The sequence below is a fragment of the Hemitrygon akajei genome, chromosome 3 (assembly GCF_048418815.1).
Source record: "Hemitrygon akajei chromosome 3, sHemAka1.3, whole genome shotgun sequence".
Taxonomy (NCBI): domain Eukaryota; kingdom Metazoa; phylum Chordata; class Chondrichthyes; order Myliobatiformes; family Dasyatidae; genus Hemitrygon; species Hemitrygon akajei.
This window is the reverse complement of record NC_133126.1, coordinates 152,638,447-152,654,927: the sequence shown is the minus strand read 5'-3', so window position 1 is coordinate 152,654,927 and position 16,481 is coordinate 152,638,447. Positions and strand designations below refer to the sequence as shown.

The 16,481-nt window shown below is 39.0% G+C and overlaps 1 protein-coding gene across 1 annotated transcript in view; it reads left to right on the top strand.

Annotated features, from left to right (window-relative positions):
- The window catches only part of LOC140724592 (spermatogenesis-associated protein 16-like), a 93,788-nt gene that overhangs the window by 70,444 nt on the left and 6,863 nt on the right, over positions 1–16,481 (top strand). The window contains exons 9-10 of the mRNA XM_073039018.1: positions 4,177–4,341; positions 8,734–8,817. Of these exons, the coding sequence (XP_072895119.1) occupies positions 4,177–4,341; positions 8,734–8,817 (249 nt within the window). The remainder of the gene's footprint in view (positions 1–4,176; positions 4,342–8,733; positions 8,818–16,481) is intronic.

Genomic DNA, 16,481 nt, shown 5'->3' with positions numbered 1-16,481 from the left:
AGATGCTGGAATCGAGTGCTAAGGATGTGGTTTTGAAGTACTTGGAGGCACTTAATAAAATAGATCAAAATCAGCATGGATTTCTGAAGGGAAAATCTTGCCTGACAAATCTGTTGAAATTCTTTGAAGAAATAATGATCAGGATTGACAAAGGAGAACTGGTAGATATTCACAAACAGGAAAATCTGCAGATGCTGGAAATCCAAGGAACACACACAAAATGCTGGTTGAACTCAGCAGGCCAGGTAGCCTCTATGGTAAAAAGTACAATCAACACTTCAGGCCGAAACCCTTTGGCAGGACTGGTAGATGTTGTGTTACATGACTGATTTTCAGAAGACCTTTCACAAGATGCCACACATGGGGCTACTTAACAAGTTATGAACCTATGGTATTATAGGAAAGATATTTACATGGATAGAGAATTAGTTGATTGGCAAGAAACAAAGAGTGGGAATAAAGGGAGACTTTTCTGGTTGGCTGCCAGTGATGAGCGGTGTTCCATGGTTGTCTGTGATGAGACTGCTTCTTTTTATGTTATAGGTCAATGATTTGGATGGCCAAATCATCCAAATTGATGGCTTTGTGGGCAAATCTGCAGACAATGTGAAGATAGGTAGAGGTGCAAGAAATGTTGAGGAAGCAGAGAGGCTACAGAAGGACTTAGACATCTATCTAAGCAGGGAGACTTAGATAGATGGAGCAAATGGGAAAAGAAGTGGCAGATGGAATGTGGTGTCGAGAAGTGTATGGTCATGCACTTTGAAAAAGTAAAAGTGTAGACTATTTTCTAAATAGAGAGAAAATTCAAAATAATCTGAGGTTTACAGGGACTTGGGAGTCCTCATGAAGGATTCCCTAAAAGTTCATTTGTAGTTTGAGTTAATGGTGATGAAGGCAAATGCAATGTTAGGAACCACTTTGAGAAGACTAAAATATAAAAGCAAGGATGTAATGTTGAGGCTTTATAAGGCACTGGTGAGGCCTTACTGGGAGTACTGTGAGCAGTTTTTGACACCTTATCTAAGAAAGGATGTGCTGACTTTGAAAGAGTTCAAAGAAGTTCACAAAAATGATTCTGAAAGTCAGCGGAATCAGGGATGGGGTCTCATTGACACTTTCCAAATCTTGAAAAGCCTCGAAAGAGTGGGTGTGGAGAGGATCCACCTATGGTGGGAGTGTCTAGACCAGAAGCACAGCAAAAGAATAGAGTGACGTCCCTTTAGAACAGAGATGAGGAGGAATTTCTTTAGCTAGAGAGTGGTGAATCTGTGGAATTCATTGCCACAAGTGGCTGTGGAGATCAAGTCATTGAGTATATTTAAGGCAAAAGAAAGATAGATTCTTGATTAGTCAATGCATAAAAGGATATAGGAGATTGAAGCTGAGAGGGAAATGGACAAGCAAAGACTGTAAAACAACCAATGTGGAAAAGAAGCCAAACTATTAAATCGATAAATAAATAAATAATACTAAGAACATAAGTTGTAGAGTCCTTGAAAGTGAGTCTATAAATTATGGAATCAGTTCACTGGTGAGGTGAGTGAAGTTATCAATGCTGGTGAATAACTGTTCCTAATCCTTTTGGGGAGGGACCTCCTTCCTGATGACAGCAGTGAGAAGAGAGCAGGTTCTGTCTGGATGGTGGGGGTCCTTAATGATGGCTGCTGCTTTGTTGTGCAGTACTCCCTGTGGATGTGCTTAGTGATGGACTGGGCTGTATCCACCACTTTTTGTAGGCTTTTTCATTCTTGGGCATTGATGTTTCCATACTACGCCATGATGCATTCAGACAAGATACTCTCTACCAACCACCAAAGATACTGAGCAGGGAAGAGGTATTGAGGTTGGAAATTCCATTCCACCTCAAATTTTGATATGGAAGTGGTAATCACACAGTTTGTCAGCTTAGATGTCCTGCACCACAGTAATCAGATTATTTATCAGGAGTGAAATTATGACTGCAAACCAGAGGTAAGTCCTTCTTGGGCTCCTTAATGGTTGTTTTATCATTTATTACAGCTTCATCAATCTGGAGGGCTTTACTTTTCTTTTTATAATATTTTTATTCAGAAAAAAAACAAGATTTACAGAGTACAACACATAGATACATCTCAACATAAATTGTGTACGTTCATATATTGTAATAAAATTGATCAAAATGTTATAGCATATCACATAAAGGTATACCACTCTGTAATCAAAAATTTAAAGATAGGTCATACATCATAAAAAAAATGTTTTATATAAAAAAAAGTTAACCCCCTACCAACTACCAAAGAAAAAAGCTGATGGATGATAATGGATAATTAGAAAAAAAACATATTCGCTTAAGAAGGAAAGATTACATAAAAGTCTGTGCACTGTTAAACTTTATAAATTGGAAAAGTAATTTAGGAAAGGCCCCCAGATATCATAAAAAGATTGTTTCGAATTTAAGATTGAGCAGTGGATCTTCTCTAAATTTAATTAAGACATAATATAACGTAGCCATTGAAGATGTGTAGGAGGAGTAGACTTCCATTTAAGCAAGATTGCTCTCCTTGCTAAAAGAGAGGTAAAAACTAAAACCTGTAGGTTAGGAGTATTTAAAGTTATATCTTTAACATCTTATATTTGGAATAATAAACAAGCTCGTTTAAGTAAAGTTTACCTACAAAGAAATAAAGAGATGGGTGGATTAGCCTTACCCAATTTTAGGTTTTACTATTGGGCTGCCAATATAAGGAATATTACTTTTTAGTCCTATTATATTTATCGTAAAGATTGCCCATCATGGTCTCCTTAGAAGTTAATTCTGTAAAAAATTCCTCTATTGTCTCTCTTCTTGGATCATACTCTTCCTTTTCAGCAAATAAAACAACAGATAACATAATTGTTAAGCAAACTGGTCTCAATTTAAAAAAATTTTGGTTTAGCGAATTTTTCATTATCATCTCCCATTCTCCTTAATTTTTTTTTATCCCTTCCATGACTGACAAAGTCTTTAAGGATTGGGATGAACTAGGTATTAAGTGTTTTTGGGACCTGTTTATCTCAGGATCTCTTGCTTCATTTGACCAATTGTCAACTAAATTTGCACTGCCAAAAACACATTTTTACAGATACCTTCAAATTGGAGGGCTTTACTTGACTGTAAACCACTATCCATAAATCTCTCTGCTCGTGCAACTTTTCCAAAATTAGCTTATCCTAGTTTCAGTCTGCCTGATGTTAGACTTGGCCCTGCCTAAGGCAGGGTAAAAAAAAAATCAAGGTACGGGCTTGAGCTTGGGATAGGTGAGGAAATAACAACTGTGCTTGTACCTCAAGGCAAGGTTCAGCTTCTAGCCTTTTAGCAGACCAGACTAATTGTCTATGTTGCTTAAACCTCTGATCTCTTGCCAGTGCAAGGAGCAGGAGATTCTATTGTCCTCTGAGCTCTCCGAACAACTCAGAGATGCAACAAAAGCCCAGAGGAATTGCACAGGGAGCTCTGACCAGCCAAACGTCTCATTAGAAAAGTTCAAAGTTGCCAGTTAACAAGTTAACTGCTGATGTGCCTGCAGAGATTTTGGTCATAGAAACAAAAGCACAGTTAGTTTAAACCATAACCCACAATAATCCCTGCATGCAAGAAGCCATAACTCTGCTTTAATTTCACCCAAGCATTTAACCAGGTATTTACACAGTCAACCCCTTCATTTGGTCATATCCTCTCTTGTACAACTTATGTTTGACTGCCCAGTTTAAAATTGCTTAAGTCCATTAGAGGGAACACTCCAATATAGATTTAAAAAAAACTAGCTACTTGCTCCATTATAGCATTCATTCTGCTACCTGAAAATATGTATGTATATTTTGTTGAACATAAATTTATTAGCACAAGGTTTAGTGGACATATTTCCACATATAGTGGACAAGGTTTGCAGTGTTGTGGAATTAAAAATTTTAAAATTGTTAAAAATTTCCTCGTAGTTTATACCAATTTGAAAGTTCTCTTGGTAAATGTTGCTATTTTTGAAATAACAAAAAACTCATTTTGCCTGATGGTTCTCAAAAACTGTAAGGACAAATTTTTAAAAAATCTTTGAAATACCAATTTTAAATGTGACATAATAAATTTCCACTTAAATATCTGATGCTGATCAGTAATATTTTGATCTTTCTAACATGTATTTTTTTGCTGAGAATTAGGGAGGGATTTGTCCAGGTGTCGGTGTGCTTGAGAAACTACAGTATGCCAGTTATCTGAGTCAGCTAAAACGAATGAAGGAGCAAGCACAAGTGATTAACCAAACTATTGCAGAATTAGCCACCATGCCCTATCTGCACGAAATGAGTCAACATGAAGTTGAATTGGTAAAACATTTTGTATAGCTTATACTGCAATTATTTACATGTTAACATTCTATAATAATGAAAGAATGTTAAGCTGCATGGTGAGAACGGGAAACTGGTGGAATTTATTAGATTCCTCTCTACCATGCCTGTTTCCCTTGAAGGATAGCCAAGGGAATGTATAATGGACAGCCAATCTTTTAATGCATTTACTGGTCTAAAACAAGCTAATTTAGCCAACTGGTCTAATAGAAACTATTTCCCACTCTCCCACCCCCTCACTATCAATTATCCTCCAGTCACATCAGCTTTTTATTTCTTTCTCTCATGTTTATTTACCTTAAATACATCATTGCTATTTACCTTTCCTGTATATTGAGATAGTTAGCCCTTCATTCCTACCACAGTCTAGTCAGTCTTTTCAGGGTTCTCTTTTGAAATTTAATGACTTTGCTGTATTCATGATCCTTTATTATTGCCCTCAAAAAAAGTACTGTCATAATCTTGTTAATAATCACTTGAAAGAAGATATCCTGGTAAATTGTCTTTATATATCTATATTTTCATATTTTTCAAACATTTGTATGTAATGTCCTGCATTATTTGCTTAGTTCTTTATGTTGTCCCTACAACATCTTCCTTGTCTCCAGTTCCCTGTCTTGTTTTTGATATCACGGACACATGTGCATTTTAATTAACTGCTCAATCTTTTCATGGGAATGTTGGCATCCTTGTTTGTTTTCTGGCCACTTTGTTTTAGCTTTATCAGGCCTATAATTAAATCTGCTGATACTTTCAGATTTGGGTTGTAATACTCTCACCAATTCCACTCACAGTTTATCCAAGACCTGTTTTGCATAGTCGAAATAATGGTATCACCAGCAGGAGAATTGGATCCTTGAACCTTACATCGACGTTATACCAAAATGACAGGAAATTTTACCCTGTCGGAAAATCAAATGTTACTTACATCATTTACAGACCAAATCATATTTTAACTGGTATATTCACATTGGAGAGGGGGAAGGGGAGGTGGAGGGGAGTGGATAGGGGGAGGGGGAAGGAGAGAGTGAGAGAGAAAGAGAAATGCAAATACACGGACAACAGCTCAGTATGTAGTGCTGGGGGGTGGGGAGCCATTGCCCTAAAAGAAACAGATCCATACATTACACTTGCTCCCCCCTTTAGATTTATGCAACATAAAACTGTATATGTACAAAACTTTAAATTTCATCTTCATAAACCCATATTCCAAAGAAACATCTTTCAGAATAACAGTCCATAATTGGTTTCACATTTCTAAAGATTCAAACATTTGGTGGCACTCTGTTTCTTTCAGGATAGCGCCTCTGGACCTGTGGAATGGCATCAAGTTTAGGAGGGGTCTTGTCTAAGACAGCGCTCTCAGTTTCTGGTGTCACATTGCTAAGTAAGTAATGTGTCCGTCTTGGATGCAGCCAACCCAGGTGTGTTCTTCGGTTGAGCATCCAGTATCTGGTCCACATGCCGTCTCTATTTCTGGTCTCCAACATCCACTGTTTACATCAGTGGTCTAGTTCTTGTTGCTATCCTACCGGCTGTCCACTTGTCTTCCCGGAAATCACATGCTAGGACTTCCCGTCCAATCTCAAAGTTCCTTTCTGCTTCGCTTGTCAATTGGCTGAACTGTTTCTTCTACACTTCCCTTGATAGTCATTGTTTCAGGAGGTCTATACGAGATCTCAGATTCCTGTTCATGAAGAGCATTGCAGGTGTTTGATTTGTCATCGCATGAGCAGAGTTCCGACACACAAAAAGGAAGTTGTCCACCTTGTGCTGTAGAGAATTATTCTCCATGTCCATCACTTTAATGGACTTCTTGAAGGTTTGCATAAATCTTTCAGCTAATCCATTCATTGCTGGGTGGTGAGGAGCTGACTTGAAATGTCTTATGCCATTTTTCTTCATGAACAAATCAGAATTCTTCTAACGTGTATTGTGGTCCATTGTCGCTCACAATTTGTTCAGGTAAGCTGTTTCTGGTGAAGATAGTCCTCAGAGCAGAGACAGTCTTTGCTGAAGTAGCTGACTTCATTGGTATAACCTCCAGGCACTTTGAATGAGTGTCCATAGCAATCAGAAACATGGAATCCATGAATGGTCCAGCAAAGGCAATGTGTGCTCTTCATCATGGTGAAGACAGCCACTCCCATGGGTGTAACAATGTCTGAGAACTTTTTGGCATCCTGAACAGCTCCTGGCCAAGTCTTCAATCTGTTTATCTATTCGCAGCCACCATACTCTGGGCGAGACTCTTCATCCTTAATTCCTAACACGCTGGTGCACAGTTCAGAGGGAACCACAACATGAGATCCACACATCAGCGCTCTTTGACATACCAACAGTTGGTCTCATCTTGCTGAGAACTCTGGAAACATAGGATTACCATAAGCTGGCCATCCTGTCATCATGATTTCATAGACTTCTGCCAATGTCAGATCGTTCCATGTTTCCCTTCATATTTTGGAATTTGTTACCAGCAACTAGTCCACCAAGGCGGTGTGGAATATTTCTGCTGGGTCACAGCATGAAGACTTTTCTTCTTCAGTTGCCAGTAATGGAAGACATGAACAGCCATCAGCATTGCTGTGTTGTTTGGTACCCTTGAACTCTATGACAGAAGAGTGGGCTCCTTTGAATAGTGACCAATGTTGTAACCGGATAGCAGTCATCATTGGTTGATAGGTGCTTGATTACTAAGGGTGTCAAAGGTTATGGAGGAAGGCAGTATAATGGGGTTGAGAGGGATAATAAGTCAGCTGTGATTGAACAGACTCAATGGGCCAAATGGCCCCATCCTGCTCCTTTTTTAAATTTTATTTAGAGATACAGAGCAGATTAGGCCCTTCAAACCGCATTGCATAGCAACCCCGACAACTCTGATTTAGCAATAACCTAATCACGGGACAATTTACAATGACAAATTAACTTATCTGGTATGTCTTTGGACTGTGGGAAGGAATGGGAGGACCCGGAGAACACCCAGGAATTTCACAGGGAGGACTTGTTACAGAGGGTGCCAGGGTTGAACTCTAAATTCCAATGCCCCGAGCTGTAATAATGTTGCATTAACCCCTATGCTACCGTGGCACCCCTCATGGTCTTATTTTATTTTATAAAATTTATGAAATTGGCAAATGTAGTCCCAACTGCATTTTAAATAGATAATCCTTAATCTAAATTCACTCAAAATCACCACAGTAAAACCCAAATGATCCAGCATTCTTTAGCATTTGCCTTTTTCTAACAAAGCCACATTGCTAGCTCAATGCTCACCCTGCACAGATAGAAAGTGTGCAAGGAGCCAGCCAGATTTGAACCCATGACCACTCAGCTCGAAGTCCAATGCAGATGCCACTACACTACCAGCCGGCTTATTTACATATTACACTGTGAGAAACTGAAAACTTGTTTTAGAGAGCCACACACAAGGCCCAGATTCCAGAGGAATGATTCTGCCAGGTGCTGAATTGTTGGGATTTCTAAACAATAATATGGATTACTGGTTTTACTATTCCAGTTTAACACAACAGTATCAGAGAACCTATATCATAAAGTATTCACATTACAGTCAGTCACTCATTACCACATAGTTGGCAACATTTTTCCCCTCTCTATTAAAATTCCTTTATATTCTTTGTAATTTATTTTTTTATTGAAGTTCATCAAACAAACATTTCCATAAGATGTATTTCAGACATTGTACATATATATCATATAATCATATATATCACAAATCTCCACAAAGTTTTTATCTGAGTGGAAAGAAAAAACAAGCAAAAGGAAAGAACTTAGTACTATAGTGGCAACCCAAGCTTTGATCTATTATACCAGAGTTTCAGTTTCCATGGAGTCTCTCAAAGTCTGAGTATCTGCCACACCCACCCCAAATTTATTTTGTGAAAATCCCTCAAGTTCACTTAAATACACGAGTGAACAGGATACCCTACTGTGTCTTGTGTAATGTGCAAAAGTGAAACATTGACAAAATTCTCTCTGCCATTTTTTAAATCCAGTTGGGAATAGGGTTCAATATAGCCTTATCTTAGTTAAATATCTTAAGTCATTCCTGGTTTTTCTGTCTCCACAAAAGTTAAAATGAGAATAATCTTACATCCGTTTTGTTTTATTAAGTTACTGTTGATATTTCACTAAACCTCCATAACCTTAAAGACAAATAAATTTTCCAAGATTACGAGAACTAATTATTTTACAACAGCTGTTCGCTAGTTTTATTATAAGCCAGTCAAATGCCAGCACAGAGATAGAGAAAACTATTTATAATCTCTAATGGCATAAAATATTCTTCTTTTATACTTAATAAGGTTGTCCCTTGTAACTAGTGTGCTGATAACTTTTATGTTTGTAACCCAGCTGCATTCATTAATGACCGATGCTGTTGATACTCTTGAAGGAAACAAGACCAGTGGAGAATGTGTTTGGAGCAAAACTGAAAAGGTAGGAATTTCATTATGAAACTATAGTTATTTTTGGGTTGATTTAATTGCTTAACAAATATATATTATCTAAATTAGCTTCTTATTTTTTGTATAATTATAATCACTTCCATGGACATGCACAAAAATAATGGTTCAGTTAATTTATTGGACTACAGTTTGATAATGTTGGTAAGTAACTTTTGATAATTGTTGCTTTTGTATTACCACTGGTTTATGACTACTGACATTTTGATGGTGTGTTTGAGAAATTAAAAATTCTTGTAGTAATATATTACTATATATAATTTTAACACCAACAAATAGTTAATCTTTTTATTCAGTTTTAATATGCAAGGAAATGGCAAATCTTGTGCACTAAATTAACTCAACTGCCATTGTTCTCAAAAAATCATTGTAAGACATTATTTTCCTTCATTGAAATGTTGCAGTACATTTAATTGTAATGATTTTGAAATGATTATTATACTTTTCTAATTTACACAAGTCAGTTTTTAAAAGTGTGAATTCATTCTCTGATTCCTAAACTTGGATAATTGGACTGTGCTGTTCATTTTGTTTTCATTTATCAAGCACATGTTTCTGTTAATAAACAGTGGTTTCCACACTAGAGGACATAACTCAGTTAGATAAAAATAAAAAGGACAGTTGCATTTCACCATGTCACTTCAATTTTTTGGAACTTGTCTAAAAAATGTCAAAATATTGATAGGTCACCAACAAAATGCCTGTTGCCTTTTGATCACTGATTATCCAGAAGGCATGTGCTGGCCTATAGGAACAAATGGGGAAAAAAACTGAAAGATTGGACTTGAAAAGCAGCACCCTTGATTTACTTCCAGTAATATAGTCAGCCAGAGAAGAAATATGAAGATAAGGCAGATTAATGTGACTGGAGTTGTGACCCAGGAGAGGTGGTTTCAGAGTCTCCAGGCATTGGAATTATTTCTGGGCCAAGTCAAGAAAACATGTTACAATTCAATCTCAGCTGTTTTAATTCTTCACATGAGGTTCACTGGAGCAAATAAAGGGCATCATGTAGCATTAGCAAAAATACAAAAAAAGATAGGGAATATTGAACAAACAACAAATATAGGAAGGGCAAAGTGCTGGTGTGAACAAAACTTTAGCTAGTAAGCTTTGAAAGTGGTAGGTACAATTCGCATTGAACATAGAAAATCTACAACACATTACAGGCCCTTCGGCTCACAATGTTGTGTCAACCATGTAACCTACTCTAGAAGCAGCCTACAATTTCTCGACCGCATAACCCTCTGTTTTTCTGAACTCCATGTGCAGTACCTGAGAGTCTCTTAAAGGACCCTATTGTAGCTGCCTATACCACCTTCGCTGGCGGTACATTCTATGCACCCACCACTCTCTGTGTAAGTATCAGATCATGATACATCAATGAAAATAAAAACATCCCCCAGAGTAGAGAATATACAGTTTAAAGAACCATGGGGGATTGGGAGACATAATGGTTTCAGCATTTTAGTTTACTTTATTTATATAGAGAAACAGTGCCGAATTGGCTCTTCCTGCCCTTTGAGCTGTGCTGCCAACAACCCACTGATTAAACCCTGACCTAAATCAGAACAATTTACAATGACCAATTAACCTATTAACAAGTACATCTTTAGATTGTGGGAAGGAACTGGAGGCTGGAGAAAACCCACCCACTCAGGGCGAAAATGCATAAACTCCTTACAGATGATGTCAGAATTGAACTTTGATGCCCCAAGTTATAATAGTGTTGCACTAATTGCTACACTAGCGTGGCACTAGAGGGAATGACCTCAAAGACAAATCCTCTTGGAGCCAATAAGGAAGAACGATGTTAGCATGTTACTGCTAGCATTGGATATTACCACAAAAGAGCAAAGGAGTGTAAGAGGAACAAATTGAATTGAATTGACTTTATTACATACATCCTTCATATTATTGAGGAGAAAAATCTTTACATTATATCTCTGTCTAAATATGCAATGTGCAATTTATAGCAATTTATAATAAATAGTATGTACAACAGGACAGTCAATATAACACAGAAATACAATAGTATCAGCATGAACGTCTGATGGCCTGGTGGAAGAAGCTGTCCCGGAGCCTGTTGGTCCTGGCTTTTATGCTGCAATACAATTTCCTGGATGGTAGCAGCTGGAACAGTTTGTGGTTGGGGTGACTTGGGTCTCCGATGATCCTTTGGGACCTTTTTACACACCTGCGTTTGTAAAAATGTCCTGAATAGTGGGAAATTCACATCTAGAGATGTGCTGGGCTGTCCGCACCACTCTCTGCAGAGTCCTGCGATTGAGGGAAGTATTCACTCTCTCAACCCCAGATCCATTGATAGGTCAATAGGGGTTAGCCAATCTCCATTCCTCCTGTAGTCCACAACTAGCTCCTTTGTTTCTGCAACATTGAGGGAGAGGTTGTTTTCTTGATACCACTGTGTCAGGGTGATGGCCTCTTCTCTGCAGGCTGCCTCATTATTATGAGATGAGGCCAATCAATGTAGTATCGTCGGCAGATTGGAGCTGTCGGTGGCGACACAGTCATAAGTTTACAGAGAGTAAAGGAGGGGGCTTAGGATACAGCCCTGAGGAGCACCTGTGTTGAGGGTCAGAGGGGCAGAGGTGAGGGAGCCCACTTTTACCACCTGCTGGCGATCTGACAGTAAGTCCAGGATCCAGCTGCACAAGGCAGGGTGAAGGCCGAGGTCTCTGAGCTTCTTGTCGAGCCTGGAGGGCGTTATAGTGTTGAATGCTGAACTGTAGTCCAAGAACAGCATTCTCACATAAGCATCCTTCTTCTCCAGATGTGTAAGGCCGGTATGTAGAGCTGTGGCTATTGCATCATCTGTCGCAAATTAGATACAGTTGAAGTCAGAAGTTTACATACACCTTAGCCAAATACATTTAAACTCAGTTTTTCACAATTCCTGACATTTAATCCTAGAAAACATTCCCTGTCTTAGGTCAGTTAGGATCACTACTTTATTTTAAGAATGTGAAATGTCAGAATAATAGTAGAGAGAATGATTTATTTCAGCTTTTATTTCTTTCTTCACATGCCCAGTGGGTTAGAAGTTTACATACACTTTGCTAGTATTTGATAGCATTGCCTTTAAATTGTTTAACTTGGGTCAAACATTTTTGATAGCCTTCCGCATGCTTCTCACAATAAGTTGCTGGAATTTTGTTCCATTCCTCCAGACAGAACTGGTGTAACTGAATCAGGTTTGTAGGCCTCCTTGCTCGCACACGCTTTTTCAGTTTTGCCCACAAATTTTCTATCGGATTGAGGTCAGGGCTTATTGATGGCCACTCCAATACCTTGACTTTGTTGTCCTTAAGCAATTTTGCCACAACTTTGGAGGTATGCTTGGGGGTCATTGTCCATTTGGAAGAACCATTTGCGACTGAACTTTAACTTCCTGGCTGATGTCTTGAGATGTTGCTTCAATATATCCACATAATTTTTCTTCCTCATGATGCCATCTATTTTGTGAAGTGTACCAGTCCCTCCTGCAGCAAAATAACCCCACAACATGATGCTGCCACCCCCATGCTTCACGGTTGGGATGGTGTCCTTCAGCTTGCAAGCCTCACCCTTTTTCCTCCAAACATAATGATGGTCATTATGGCCAAACAGTTCAATTTTTGTTTCATCAGACTAGAGGACATTTCTCCAAAAAGATCTTTGTCCCCATGTGCACTTCTAAACTGTAGTCTGGCTTTTTAATGGCGGTTTTGGAGCAGTGGCTTCTTCCTTGCTGAGCAGCCTTTCAGGTTATGTCGATATAGTTTTACTGTGGATATAGATACTTGTCTACCTGTTTCCTCCAGCATCTTCACAAGGTCCTTTGCTGTTGTTCTGGGATTGATTTGCACTCTTCACACTAAAGTACTTTCGTCCCTAGGAGACAGAATGTGTCTCCTTCCTGAATGGTATGACGGCTGTATGATCCCATGGTATTTATACTTGCGTACTGTTGCTTGTACAGATGAACGTGGTACCTTCTGGCATTTGGAAATTGCTCCCAAGGATGAACCAGACTTGTGGAGGTCCACAATTTTTTTTCTGAGGTCTTGGCTGATTTCTTTTGATTTTGCTTTTAAACTTCTGACCCACTGGAATTGTGATATAGTCAATTAAAAGTGAAATAATATGTCTGTAAACAATTGTTGGAAAAATTACTCATGTCATGCACAAAGTAGATGTCCTCAACGTCTTGCCAAAACCATAGTTTGCTAATATGAAATCTGTGGAGTGGTTAAACAATGAGTTTTAATGACTTCAACCTAAGTGTTTATAAACTTCTGACCAACTGTAGGTAAGCATGCACATTAAAAGGTAAGCGTGGACAACAATTAACTAGGTATTGATTGGACTCAAGTTGAGTGAGGGCAAAAAAGGAAGAATTTCTGAACTTCCCTGATCTGTATGTCATGATCCAACAAATAAAGGAAATTGTTGTATCTAGTTCAGGAGAAAGATGGGCCAGACTGTTATACTGGAATAACACTTGGAACAGCTATCACTCCAAGGTTCCAAGCAGTGGTGGGTAAAAGATTTCTGTGGTGGGGTGGAACTTCTAAGTTGGAAGATAAAATTTTCTAAGAGATAGGGTGGAGGTATTTGCCCAAAATAATGTCAAATCAAAAAAAGGGATCAGATAAAATTGTTACATGACAATTACATTTGCAGGGTAGACATATTCCAAAAAGAAGTAACGGAAAGTAAACCAAGCAAGAACCCCTAGACACAAAGGACTTTCAGATGAATGATTAAACGGGAAAAGGTTGAATATAATATTATCTTAATATTTATAGGGGATGTGAAAATGAAAAGAAGACCATGAGAGCAGAATAACTAAAGGAAATACAAGAATCTGCTTAAGACAGTCAATTCTTAAAAGGGGGACAAGATCAAAATGTGGTCAACACTTGATCTATGGTTAGATAATAAAGTATTGCAGCACAGAAACAGACCCTTTGGCCCACTTGGCCCATGGTGAACAATTATTCTGCCTTTTCCCATCATCCTGCATTTGGCTCATAGTCCTTCATACCCTTCCCATCTACGTATGTACTTATTCAAATTTCACTTAAATGTTAATATCAATCCAGATCCACCACTTCTGCTGGCAGTTCATTCCACATCTCTCACCACCCTTTGTGTGGAAAAAATCCCCACCTTATTTTACCTTTCACGCTCAACCCATGACCTCTTGTCTAGGCTCCCCCAACCTCAGTGGAGAAAGCTTGCTTACATTTAACCTATCTATACTCTTCATCATTTTGTATACTCCATCAACTCTCCTCTCATTCTCCTATGCTCCAAGAAATTAAGTCCTAACGTACTCCACCTTTCCCCACAACTCAAAGCCTCAAGACCCAGTAAAATCCTTGTAAATTTTCTCTGTACTCTTTCAATATTTTTGATATCTTTTCAGCAGGTAGGTGACCAGGACTGCACCCAATACATCAAATTAAGCCTCACCAATGTCTTCTATATCTCCAACATGATATCACAACTCTGTACTCTGTTCCTGGATTTATGAAGGTCAATGTACCAAAAGCTCTCTTTACGACCCTATCTACCTATGATGCACCTTTCAAGGAATTTTGAGTCTGTATTCCCAGATTACACTGTTTTACTGCACTCTGCAGTTTCCTAACATTCATTGTGTAAGTCCTACCCTGGTTTGCCTTCCCAAAGAGCAACACCTCACACATGTCTGCATTACATTCCATCTGCCATCTTCAACCCATTTTTTCCAACTTGTCTGTATCCAGCTGCAAGCTTTGATAGCCTTTCTCACTGTCCACTATGTTCCCAATCTTGCAAAATCTGCAGATTTGCAGATCCAGTTTACCACATTATTATCCAGAAGATTGATATAGATGAAAAATTACTCAGCATCGATCCCTGTGGCACACTAGTATCCACAGGCTTCCTCTAGTTTCCACTCTCTAGTTTTTCCCACAAAGCCAATGTCAAACCTAAGTTACTGCTTATCCTGAATGCCAAGCAACTGAATCTTCTTTATCAACTTCCCATGTGAGATCTTGTCAAAAAACTATGGAGACAACATCCACTGCCTTTCTTTCATCAACTTTCCTGGTAAATTTCTTGAAAAACTGTATAAGATTGGTTAGACATGATCTACCACACACAAAGTCATATTGACTATCAGGCTTTCAAGGAGGCAAATAGAATGTTGCTCTTCATTGCCACAGGGATTGAATTTAAGAGCAGGGAGGTTATGCTGCTATTGTACAGGGTAATGGTGAGAATGCACCTGGATTACTGCATACAGGTCTGGTCTCCTTACTGAGGAAGGATATACTAAATGAGGTGGTTAGACTAATGAAGAGAGACTGAGTTACCTGTGACTGTGCTTACTGGAATTCAGAAGAATGAAAGGAGATCTTATAGAAACATATAAAATTATGAAAGGTTTCATCCATAGCTTGTCACACCAGACAGTCAGCCATCCTTGTCTGGTGCGCAGTGTCAGGATTGGTCTCCTTTCGGATTAACTGGGTCACGGTATGAACTTTCCTGACTCGACCCTTGTATTTTTTATGAGGCCGAGTGGCTAGCTCGACGCTCAACCCGGCACGGATGGAAAGTGTGCCCGGGGGCAGGGGGTGGCCAACTGGGTTCGAACTTGGGAGCTTTCGCTTTCGAAGTTCGGCGCTGATGCCACTGCGCCACCAGCCCGCATCAAAGGGATGGATAAGATAGAGGGAGGAAAGTTGTTTCCATTGGTAGGTGAGACTAGAATGAGGGAACATAGCCTCAAGATTCGGGGGAGTAGATTTAGGATGGAGAGGAGAAGGAACTGCTTTTCCCAGAAAGTGGTGAATCTGCATAATTCTCTGCCCACTGAAGTAGTGGATGCTACTTCAGTAAATATATTTAAGACAAGGTTGGATAGATTTTGGCATAGTAGGGTAATTAAGGGTTATGGAGAGAAGGCAGGTAGATGGAGATTTGTCCATTACCAGATAAGCCATGATCATATTGAATGGTGGAGCAGGCTCAACGGACCAGATGGTCTACTCCTGGTCCTTTTTCTTATGTACTTATGTTGACTATCCCTAATCGATCCCTGTCTTTCCAAATAGTTATATATCAGGTCTCGTAGAATATCTTCCAATAACTTACCCACTACTGATGTTAGGCACACCTGCCTATAATTTGTCAGCTTATTCTTAGGGTCTTTCTTAAACAACCTCACAATATTATCTATCCTCCAATTGTCCAGCATGTCACCTATGTATGTAATGTATGTTAAATACATTTTAAATACCTCTGCCAGAGCCCAAGAAATTTCTGCACTAGCCTCCCACATGGTCTAAGGGAACACCTTGTCAGGCCCTAGGATTTATCTACCCTAATGCCTCAGGAGAGCAGGCACCTCCTTCTCTTCTGTAATCCATATATGGTCCATGACTTCACTGCTGTTTGGCTATAGACACTGAGAGTCCATCGCCCGAGAAAATACAAATGCAAAAAAATTGGTTTAAAATCTCCCCAGACTCCTCTGGCTCCATGCATAGATGCCCACGCTGATCTTTATGAAGACCAATTTTGTCCATTGCTAAACCTTCTGCTTTGAATGAGAGGGTGTAAAGAAAGTGTGCCCAC